The sequence below is a fragment of the Eretmochelys imbricata genome, chromosome 1 (assembly GCF_965152235.1).
Source record: "Eretmochelys imbricata isolate rEreImb1 chromosome 1, rEreImb1.hap1, whole genome shotgun sequence".
Taxonomy (NCBI): domain Eukaryota; kingdom Metazoa; phylum Chordata; order Testudines; family Cheloniidae; genus Eretmochelys; species Eretmochelys imbricata.
Genome location: NC_135572.1, coordinates 275,745,333 through 275,757,465, shown reverse-complemented (window position 1 = coordinate 275,757,465; position 12,133 = coordinate 275,745,333). Strand labels below are relative to the sequence as shown.

At 38.6% G+C, this 12,133-nt stretch overlaps 1 protein-coding gene across 1 annotated transcript in view; it reads left to right on the top strand.

The window, feature by feature from the left end:
- The window catches only part of CFAP54 (cilia and flagella associated protein 54), a 192,905-nt gene that overhangs the window by 167,014 nt on the left and 13,758 nt on the right, over positions 1 to 12,133 (top strand). The window contains exons 64-65 of the mRNA XM_077807684.1: positions 3,200 to 3,409; positions 4,213 to 4,424. Of these exons, the coding sequence (XP_077663810.1) occupies positions 3,200 to 3,409; positions 4,213 to 4,424 (422 nt within the window). The remainder of the gene's footprint in view (positions 1 to 3,199; positions 3,410 to 4,212; positions 4,425 to 12,133) is intronic.

Here is a 12,133-nt window from a genome sequence, read left to right as displayed (position 1 = left end):
CATTATGATGGAGGGGCATGTGAGCCAAACCTCAGAGGTGCTGTGACCCCACATGCTAGGTCATAATGCCACTCAATGAAGTTTTACCCACCTATCCTCCCGCCATGATGCGGGGATAGTGGGGCCAAATCTGAGCAACGCTCTGCCTGGTGAATGCAGAGCAGGCTCACTTTCCAGCCTCTTCATATCTCCTCACTGGGCTGAGGTAGGTTCACTCTCCAGCTCCTACCTCCCCACTGCTCCCTGGCCCTCTGCTATGCATTGGGCCAGTGACCCAGCCTTTGGGAAAGTCACACAGACAGGGAGAAAAGTCACAGGCAGACAGAAAAATCACAGTGACAAACCTGCAGCCCTAGTGATCTATTCCAGTTATTATACTCTATTACTCAACCACTATCCAACACTATCTTTCCAGTCCAGTAAATAAAAAAATTATATTCAGTAGATTTTATGTAAGACCTAGCCAAAAACAATGTTTTCTGATCTTGCATTGGTTGATTCATAACAAACCCTGTTCCTAGAGCTACGCAGAGATCAGTCTCATAGTAAAAATAAACAAAAAAGATTCCCTTAAAAATCAAGCTCCATTTGAGAAACAAAGTAAAAAATTATCCATGTTTGCTGAATGATAAAATATACAATTAGAAAAGGGAGATTTTTACCTCCAACCTCTAAAATTATTCTGCAAACAATGGAGCTCATTAAAAATGATGAAATGGCAATTTTTGTTTAAGAAATAATTTCAGTGAAATAAAGTGTTGCTGTGGAACAATGATTTTGAAATGCTATGTAAATACCAAGGCAAAACAGAGATGTATATATTTTTTGAAACAGAAAACCTTGATGCTGTGATAACATTCTGTTCTAATGACTTAATTTCAGTTATTCCAAATGACTACTGGAGATGGAATTATTTTGTCTGATACATGATGGTGAAGTGGAGCAATGACTGCTTACTATACCATTGTTAAATAGATGTGTTGTGATTGGTTTATAAAAATAGATGGGTCGTGTGCTATAGCCTTCCATTAATTTAATTGTCTGGCACGAGTTCCATCGGCTGACAATTGCTTATCATTTTTTCTTTAGCAAATGTTGCAGGTGTTTGTCCTGGTTGTTTTGAGAGGGAATACAAAAGAGAATGGAGGATGTAGAAAGGAAGTAATAAGCCATAATAAGAAAAGGAGAATTGAAATGAAAATGAGCAACACAGCATGTAAAATATTAGATTTAGAGGCACTAATGAGGGAAATTGTTAAATTTTCATTTATATACAGTGTGGGCATTTTAAGTACATTCTGTTTTTACAATTAACAATGAAATGATCTTTAACAATGAAAATGGGAATAATGAAGGCATTACTTATTTTTCTATATGCACACATAATTAGCATAAACTGTTGTTTGGGAGATTGCCACTAGGAATTAATACCAAAGGTTTTTTTGAATGGTTGTAAGAGACAGACAAGAATGTAGAGGAAGATTTTGTAGTCTTTGAAAACAGCAAGGAATTGGAAAAGAGACTAAATCAGGCATAGTTCAGATAGTGCTGCCAGGCCTGCAGATGCAAAGATTCCCTGTGTTCTGTGCTGAAATAGAAGTGTAATACTTACTACTCCATGTCTACTGTTGCATTGTGAGGATTACATTCTCTTTTGTGCTGAGAGCTTTGTGCTAATAATAACTTCTTTAAAGATAGCATCTGTGCATGATTCTCACTTCTGGGTCTTAGTTACTTAGCTCAAGACTGGCAAAACTGATGAAACTTCCCTAGCTCTTAGGGTTTTTCTTACCCTGGAGGACAGCAGTAGCAGGGTAGAGTGTTAGCCTCACTGATCATTTTGCTCACTCCCTGCTGAGTATAGATGCTGCCCTCTGAAATTTACAGTCAGTTATTCCTTTTTGAAGTTGGCAAAGGAGTTTCATGCAGGAGACTGCCAGCCATCAGTCCTCAGGGTTGAAATAACAAAAAAGGAGCTTGGTCTTGCAAGTATTGTGGGAGCAGGATGCCCAGCCGATTTCATAGAGTTCAGTATTCAGAGCACTTGCAAAATCAGGAGCAAGTTCTACAAGGAGGGTCAGAGAACCATACATTGTATAAATAATCTGGCCTTTAAATGGTTTCATTAAAAGAAAGAAATAAGATTAGCCAATGTGCTTTTTGAGTTTGTCATGGATTAAGTAAAACAAGTGGCTAAACAAAAGATAGAAAATTAGAAATAACTGGAACAGAGTGATTTTTGTTATAACGTCTTATTAGGTTGGGTTTAGACCCTACTGCACAGTGCAAATGAAAAGTCAAAGTCTGATCCTGCAGTGGATTGCACATGTGGACTGCTGTGCCTAGATTGAACCCTATTGACATCAGTAGTGTTCTACACCCACATAGCAGTCTGCCTGTGCACTACCAATGGGAAGATCGGACCCACTGAAGGCAATAAGCCAAAATATGGAAATTTGGAATGGCCTAATATGACATAATGGAAGAATCACATGGAAAACTATATGCACTCTGGCGCTAGTTCACATCTGTTAGACACAGCCCAGAGTAAGAAAAGTCACACTGCCTCAAGGGGGCCCAGGGAGAGTCATTGCTTTCAGGATCTTTCTAGCTCAAGGAGAGGTCCCCCCCCCTCCTTTATTGGGTACAGCCTGCTCCCCAGGCTGGTACAGAAAGGGGTGGGAGTATGTTCCTCCTCCTTCTTCCCAAACAGTTTGTGTCCACAGTCTCCATGTCCTCAGGGGACTGTGCTCCCCTGAGCACAGGAACTGCAGTTTTGCCTGGCCTTCATGTGGGCCATGCAAAGAGGTTGAAGGTGCCATGTGCCTCTCCTCCTGCCCCCCACCCGCACCCCAGCTTCAGTTCACATAAGGGCCATGCAGAATCTGACTCCTGATGTTAAAATATTGAATGTTAAAAACATTTTCTCCTGGCTGGTAAACAAGTACAAGAGCAGGTTGGAAAGGGCTTTATAGTTGCTTCCCTTGTATTGCCACATTGCTGGGGTCACAAATGGCATTTCAGCTGCAGATGACAAAGTTCAGCAGAAGACTCAGAAATAGCATTGAAAATAAAACTCCCTTTTGGTGTGCATTTTAGTTTCTTTCTCCTGTGAAGTACACCTTAGCTTTTAAACTTGCAAATTGCAAGGTTGAATAAAATGGGTGTGAGTTAGGTTTAATTGTTTTTGCATTTGCAGATGGATATGGATATGAGGTTCGCTATAAAAACCTTGTGGCCCCTTCTCTCAAAAATGAAGAAATCATACAAAGTGAAAAGGACCAAATAGAAAGTGAAGGAACAGCATGTAATATCTCCAAGGACAGCCAGAGGAAACAAACTATAACATGGGTCCATTTAATCCGCTACCATAATTACTTAATAAGATATAATATGAGCCATCTCTTTGGTATGAACTGTCAATTTTACTTTTTTCTTGATGCCAGGGGAATTAGAGTTATTCTCTGAAACTAACTCCAAAGTACCTAATACTGAGCCTGATTCTGAGCTCTTCTGCACTGTGTAAATCAGGAGAAACTTCAGTCAATGGGGTTATGCCAGTGTAAAACCAATGTAAATGAACATAGACTCAGGATACCATATTATGTCTCTTTAGCATCACCAAATAAGTCTCTTGAAATTGGTTTCTCATTATTATTTCAGTAACCTATTTCATTTTCAAACTTTCTTTTTAATTACGGAGACCTAAGTAAACATTTGATTGTCAAGATGATAGTGAGAGTTGCACTTAAAAACAACATTACATGCCAGGCTCCAGGGGTGGTTTTGGTCCTCCGCAGCTGTTGTCTCGGGGTAAGCCCCTAACTGAGCTCCTGAGAGAGATGGATTCTTCCTTCCACTGAGCAACTCTTAAAATCACCTCAGAAAGTTTTTCTTTCTGCAAGCACCAACTGGGAGGTGGGTGCTCTAGTCTGTCACAGAATTGTAAGGATTCTTAAGCTACTTTTGTTATGTGTATTCAGCTACAGACAGCCCTGGTCCATGACTGTGGCTTCAAGGTGCTACAAATCAAATAAACAATAATAATTAAGAACCATCAGTTTAGTAATTCTGAAAAAAATATTTATAGATTTTTGCTGAATTTATTTAAATTTACTATGTGATTTGGATTTATAAACGTCAAGCAGTCATAGAAAGTCTATATTTCTAAATAGCAAATGGTAAATTAATGAAGATTTTCTCTTTCCAAAGCTGTCTCCAAATCAACACCTGGACCATTTTCTATGGAAGATGCACTGTTCACTTCTGTTTTTGATACAGGAATTGTTCTACGTTTAGCAGAAATGCATTTTTTCCTAAAAAAACATCTGTATATATATTCAACCTGTTGTCTTGAAGATTTTCCAAAACAGCTGCAGGTTTTAGAAAAACCAGGTGTTAGTCTGGCTGCTATTCCTGTAAAGGTATGTTTTAAAAATTATTTTCCCTGTCCCACTTGCATGACATGCTTTGCACTCATCATGCATGAAGAGCTTCATGGACTCTCCAAATTTTCTGTTTCTTACCAGCTCTTCTACAAGGGTGACATTCACACCACTGCACAGGGCCAGCACAAAGCCCATGCAACACTTAAGTCCTACTCAAGCCTTATTTTGAGGAATTAATTGTTGCACAGGCTTTTGTGCTGATCCTCTGCACAGGAGTGAATTACATCCAATGTACATTGTGTCTATAGCATGGAAAACAGTAGCAATTAAACAATGTTATTTTGAAGGGAAATTTTCATAAAAAGCTAAAGAAAATTTCAGTGTTATTTGATAGAAGACCAATATTTTTGTCTTATCCCTTGGTCAAATCCCCATGCATCGCACCAAAAATACCCAATGCCTAATACATATTCAGATTGTACAAACCTTCTATCCTGTCAGAATTGTATATGTTTTATATATATTCTATATGTTACATACAATATTATGAAACATTTCATTCAAAAAATGAATTCTATTTATTTGTCTAAAGAGGACACTGCAGAGGTGTTTAATTCCAGGTTTAACTTATTTTTAAATGTGTGTTACAATTGTAAATATGCTTATTAGACCAGCTGAGTTAGTAGTTTTAGAGTCAGTCCTTTCAGGACTGAAGGGTTGCAAACAAACATGGCAACTAGTCCAGTCCAAATCTCACAGTCATAGAGTTTAAGGCCAGAAGTGACCACCAGATCATCTACCCTGATCTTCTGCATATCAGAGGCCACCAACACAACCCAGCACCTACACAATAAATCCAAAGTATTACAGTCCACAAGAGCCTAAACTATTATGTGAATCAGGCAGCGCATGGGAGGGACTGACATATACCAAGGCCCAAGGCCCTGCAATGGCAGGGAATTGATAAATGAAATATACCCAGATTATCTCAGTGAGTGAGCTGCACAACATGCTGCAGAGGAAGGAGAAAAAGCCCCAAAGTCATTGCCAGTCTAATCTAGAGGAAAATTCCTTCCCAACCCCACATATGGTGATCAGTTAGACTCTGAACATGTGAGCAAGAATAAGCCAGCCAAGCATCTAAGAGAGAGAATGCTCAATGCCACTTTGGAGCCCTGGCCCACCCATACAGTATCCCATCTCCAGACATGACCATCTCTGATGCTTTAGGGGAAGTAGACCAAACAAAACCACCCAAGAATACATTGCAAGGGTGAGGGATGTCCTCTCTTGAACCTTACAGGTGGCGAGCTGAAGCCCTGAAGCATACACTTTTAAGAACATAATATATAAATTGGAAGAGACCCACCCAGGTCTGCTGAGCCGTGTATTCCGCCATCACAAACAACTCCATCATACAATCCCACTCATACATGTGTCCATCTCTCACTTCAAAATAATCTAGTTTTTTCTCCCCGCAACTCCTATTGTAAGGATGTTCCAGAATCTTACTCCTTTGATTAGTAACTTTCTGATTTCCAGTCTGAATTTGTTTATAGTCAGTTTATATCCATTTAGTCTGTTGTCAACATTGTCCTATAGCTTAAATAGCCCTTTACCCTCCCTGGTGTTTGTTCTCCCTTCTTCCCCCCCACCTTCCCCAATAAGAGCAATCATATACCCTCTAAGCCTTCTTTTTGCTAGATTAAATAAGCCAAACACTTCCAGGAGAAACAAAAATAGGTCTGGAACTAGGTTCCATGATTGCAAAAGGAACTTTTAAATATTAAGGGAAGTTGACTGAACTTAAGAGGTCAAGCATCTGAATATGAAGAAGCTTGGAATTACTGTAAGTCAAAATTGCAGAAACTATCTGAAGCCTGCATCCAAAGCAAGGGGAAGAAACTCATAGGGAAGCATTGCAGACGAAACTGGATGAACAAGCATCTCAACAGATTATTAAGAGAGAGCAGAAAGCCTACAAAGAGTGGAAGAAGGGATGGATCAGCAAGGTGGGATAAAGATGGATCAGAAAGTGTGGGATAAAGTGAGAACTATCAAAAGCTAAGCAGAACGGGACATTGTAAAGGAAATTAAAACCAATAGTGCAAGGTTCTGTAGCTATATAAATAAAAAGAAAACAAGTAAAGAAGTGGAACCACTAAACACTGAGGATGGGGCGGATATTAAAGATAATTTAGGTATGGGTCAGCACCTAAACAAATACTTTGCCTCAGTTTTTAATAAGGGTAATGAGGAGTTCAGGGGCAATGGCAGGGTGGCTGATGGGAGCAAGAGTGTGGAAGTAGAAATTACCATATCCGAGGTGAAAGCTGAAGCAAAACACAAACAATTGTAAGACCAAGAGCAAGGATTTTTCATGAATCCATAAACTTCGGGGGTCATATCCCAGGATTGGAGAATTGCATATATAATACCTATATTTTAAAAAAGGGGGGGAAAGGGTAATCTGGAAAATGATAGGCCTGCTAATTTGACCTCAACTGTATGCAAGGTCTTAAAACAAATTTTGAGAGAGTAATTAAAGACATAGAGGTAATTGGGATAAAATACAACATGGTTTTACAAATGATAGATTGTGCCAGACCAACCTGATATCTTTCTCTGAGAAGATAAGATTTTCTAGAAAAAGGAAATCCAGTAAATCTAATTTACCTGGATTTCAGTAAAGCATTTGATACAATTCCGCATGGGAAATTGTTAGTTAAATTGGAGAAGATGGGGAAGGAACTGGTTAGGAGACCTTAGCAGGTCATACTGAAAGGTGAACTGTCAGGTTGGCAGGGGGTTACTAGTGGAGTTCCTCAAGGATTGATTTTGGGACCAGTCTTATTTAACATTTTTCATTAATGACCTTAGCACAAAATATAGGAGTGTGCTAATAAAATTTGTGGATGACACAAAGTTGGGAGGTATTGCCAATATGGAGGAGGACCGGAATATCATACAAGAAGATTTGGAGGACCTTGAAAACTGGAGTAACAGAAATGGGATGATATTTAATAGTCATGACTTTTCACGTAGCGACTAACAACAAAAAATTCTGTTATAAGCTGGGGATGTATCGGTTAGAAGTGACAGAGGAAAAGAAAGACATGGATGTATTGGTCAAACTATGAGCCATCAATGTGATGCAGCTGTGATAAAGGCCAGTGCATCCATAGGATGGATCAGGTGAGATATTTTCAGTAGAGACAGAGAATTGTCATTACCATTATACAAGGCACTGGTGAGACCTCATCTGGAATACTGAGTGCAGTTCTGGTCTCCCATGTTTAAGAAAGATGAATCCAGACTAGAACAGGTGTAGAGAAAGGCTACTAGGATGCTCAGAAGAATGGAAATCCTACCTTATGAGAGGAGACTTAAGGAGCTTGGCTTGTTTAGCCTAACCAAAAGAAGGCTGAGGGAAGATATGATTGCTCTCTATAAACACATCAGAAGGATAAATACCAAGGAGGAAGAAGAGTTATTTAAGTTAAGGGCCAATGTTAGCACAAGAACAAATGGATATAAACTGCCCATTAACATGTTTAGGCTTGGAATTAGACAAAGAATTCTAACCAACATGGGAGTGAAGCTCAGGAACAGCCTTCCAAGGAGACTATTGGGGCACAAAGTCTAACTTGTTTCAAGACTGAGCTAGATATGTTTATGGAGGAGATGGTATGATGAGGTTGCCTCTAATGGCATATGGCCATCTACGACTGCTATCAGCAATATATCCATGTTGGCCGGAGATTGGACACTAGATGTGCAGGGCTCTGAGTTACTACAGAGCATTCTTTTCCAAAAAAAGGGTCTCAGCTGCTGGGTCTTGCCTACATGCTTAGGGTCTAGCTGATTGACATATTTGGGATTGAGAAAAAAATTTCCCCCAGGTCAGATTGGCAGAGATCCTGGGGGGTTTTCATCTTCCTCTGCAGCATGGGGCATTGGTCACTTGCTGGTTTGAACTAGAATAAATGGTGAATTCTCTGTAACTTTAAATCAAGATTTGAGTACTTCAGTAGCTCAGCCAGAGGTTATGGGTCTATTTCAGGAGGGGGTGGGTGAAGTTCTGTGGCCTGTGATGTGCAGGAGGTCAGACTAGATAATCACGATGGTTCCTTCTGGCCTTAAAATCTATGAGCCTCCTCTCATAAGATAATCCCTCCATGCCCCCAGTCATAGAATCATAGAATATCAGAGTTGGAAGGGTCCTCTGGAGGTCATATAGTCCAATCCCCTGCCCAGAGCAGGACCAATCCCCGACTAAATCATCCCAGCCAGGGCTTTTTCAAGCCTGATCTTAAAAAACTTCTAAGGAAGGGGATTCCACCACCTCCTTAGGTAACGCATTCCAGTGTTTCACCACCCTCCTAGTGAAAAAGTTTTTCCTAGTATCCAACCTAAATCTCCCCCACTGCAACTTGAGACCATTACTCCTTGTCCTGCCATCTGCTAAAACCATCCTAGTATCCTAGTATCTCTTCTCTGCACCTGACCAGAATTGTACACTGTATTCACATGAGATCTAACCAGTACCTTGTCCAGTGGCATTAAGACTTCTCTATCTCTTCTGGAAATGCCTCATCTGATGCATCCAAGGATTGCACTAGTATTTTTCAGAGGCTTATAACACTGTTGACTTATAGTCATCCTGTGATGGATCAACATATCTAGGTCTCTCTCCATCTCTGTCACTTCCAAACGATAAACCCCAGCTTGTAGCAGAAATTCTTATTATTAGACTCTAAGTCCATGACTTTGCACTTTGTAATATTGAATTTCATCCCATTCAGGTCTTTAAGGTCATCAGGATTTTTCCATATAATATTCTGATCATCGTCTGCATTGATGATGCCTCTCAATTTAGTACCATCAGCAAATTTAGTACACTCTTATATTTGTGCCAAGGTCAGTAATAAAAAGTATTGAATAAAATTGGTCCCAAGACTGATCTTGAGGAACTTCATTAGTAATCTCCCTTCAGTTCAATAGTTCACCTTTCAGCAGAACCTGTTGCCTTTTCCACTTTAGCCAGTTCCTTATCCACCTTACAATTCTTGTACTAATCCCCATCTTCTCCAATTTAGCTAGTAATTTCCCATGTAGTAGTATATCAAATGTTTTACTTCAGTCCAAGTGTATTAGATCTACTGCATTTCCCTTATGTAATAAATCAGTTATTTTCTCAAAGAAGGAAATCAGGTTAGTTTGGCATAATTTACCTTTGGCAAACCCATGTTGCATTACATCCCCATTACCATTAACCTCCATGAATTTAATTATTCTTTCCTTCACAATTTGCTCTAAAACCTTGTGTACTACTGAGGTCAGACTAACAGGTCTGAAATTGCCCAGATCACTTTTCCCCCCTTCTTAAATATAGGTACACTGTTAGCTATTCTCCATATGGTATTACCCACAAATATATAGATTTATTAAATATCCTTGCTACTGGATTAACAATTTCATTTGCCAATTTTTTCAGTATCTGGAATGGAAATGATACAGAACTCCACCCCACGCCCCCATTTGAGCACATTAAGCTCTTTAAATTTTGCTTCCAACTCACATGTGGTAATTTCCATTTCTATGTACTCATTTTCATCAGCCGTGCTTCCATGTTATCATCTTTATTGAAAACTAAGGCATTGCATTCATTTAGATTTTGGCCTTTTCCTAGATTATCCGTAATCCCCTTCCTATCCACACTGCATAGAGTTCCAACTTCATCTTTCCTTATTTTCTTTGTATTTATATAACTAAAAAACCTCTTGTTATTTACTTTCCATAACATGGGCTAATTCAGCTTGACTTTTAGGTACTGTCATTTTATTCCTACATTTTTTAACCTCCAAAATGTAGCTTTCTTTGCTGATCAATCCCTTCTTCCATTCACTGTAGGTCTTCTGCTTACTCTAATAACTTCTTTGATGTGGTTATTTGTCAAGCTGGGTCTGGAGCCTTTCCCTACAAGTTTTTCCCCTTGTTTGAGATGCAAATTGGAGATTGTTTTTATATAGTTGATTAAAGGAAATTCCAAGCTTCAAACCTAAATAAAGCTATATACTCACATTATATCATTCACAGCAAGCTTCAACAGTTGGAAGTGTAGGGTCTGCAATAACAATGCCATATATATTGATTTTAGTCTCTGAAGGTTCAATGTAAAGTTAAACATTATTTTCTTCCCATCCGACTCTTCACCTGAACAGGAATAACAATTACCATTACAACATTAAAATAACAGGTTATTCTTTATGGTTAATCTTACTGTCCATTCTTCAGTGTTTTCATATAAGCCTGCAAAAATGTGTTCTCTTACCCATCTGATTTAAACTGCTTTTATGAAAGTAGCTCTTTAGAATTGGTGAACTTTCTGTAATGTAAAACAGCATAGCATTACCCAGTTCCCAGCAATGAAGAGCTAACTGTGCCACTGAATAAACTGTAACTATATGATATGTGACATCTATAACAGCCATCATATATCAAAAATTATTTCACTCAGTCTGCTCTTCTTTTGATATAATTAGTGTTACACTGTCCTAGAATAATCAGCTCCAGAGATCACTGTTATGTTTGTGACAGGTGCAAGTAGCATAATCATGAGTTAGTTTCACTGTTGTAGACAGCTAACAAGCATAAAATTGTTTGATTTTTTTGTTATCTGCTCAAAGCTTCATTGATTTTTATAATAACATTTTAGAAACTTTAATCATTCAGCAGGTTGTATGCATTATTTTAAAAAATTGTTCCTGTAATTTGATACGTAAACCTCAGCGGTTTTTCACTACAAATAGGTAGATGACTTATTGAAAGTATCATTGTTATATTCAGGATCTCCTCATTTATGCATGTCTGTATAACTTTTTTTCATCCATTGAAGCTTTTTTCTGCTCTGTTGAACAAAGAATCCAAACAAATTACATTAAAATTTCAAAAAATGCTCTAATAAAATGTACCTTTTAAAAATTTTTCATGCTTACATTTTATGTCACTCTGTAAGACAATAGTTTGTTTACAGGATTTTGAGAAAGTTGAGTTGATAAATACCAATGTCTGTAGTCCAGCAACCCTCCAGTTTGACAGGAGGAGCTGTGTCATCGTTCTTCTGAAAGATTCAATGTGATGTAAACCACAACAAATGATGTTGTACAGTTAAAAACAAAATATGCCACATAGCCCTGTGTGGTACATTAGAAATATATACTGTAAAAAGAAATTTCTATAAATCCTTAATTAAACTGTACAACATAGATTAGATATTGCAAAATCATAGAGATATCAAAAACGAAATCTTTTTATACAGATACACATTAACATGGAGATGCAACAAACTTACAACAACATTCTAAAATGGGCCTGGGAACAGGGATTTAATCAGGCATTGAGGGCTCAAAAGTATCTTAAAGGTAGAGCCTTGTTTTGTGGATGGTGAAGAGTTCATGGCCACAGCCAGAGCACCCAGAGACACTGAGGAACCATGTATAGTGTGGGGTACCCCCAGGAACAGAGTCTGCTTTACTTTGCCAAGAGACCATTGTGGGTATGTCATGGGTGCTTATTGTCTCAGAGTGTTTTTATCCTTTGGATCGGTGTGGCCAAGGACCCATTGACCATATAAGAACATTTTTTTGTGGCCAAATGGTGAAGTCACTACTGTAGTTGTTAACATATATGGAAGTGAGTTGAGTATCTCAGCACTGGATTTCCACATGATCAGCATGTCATAT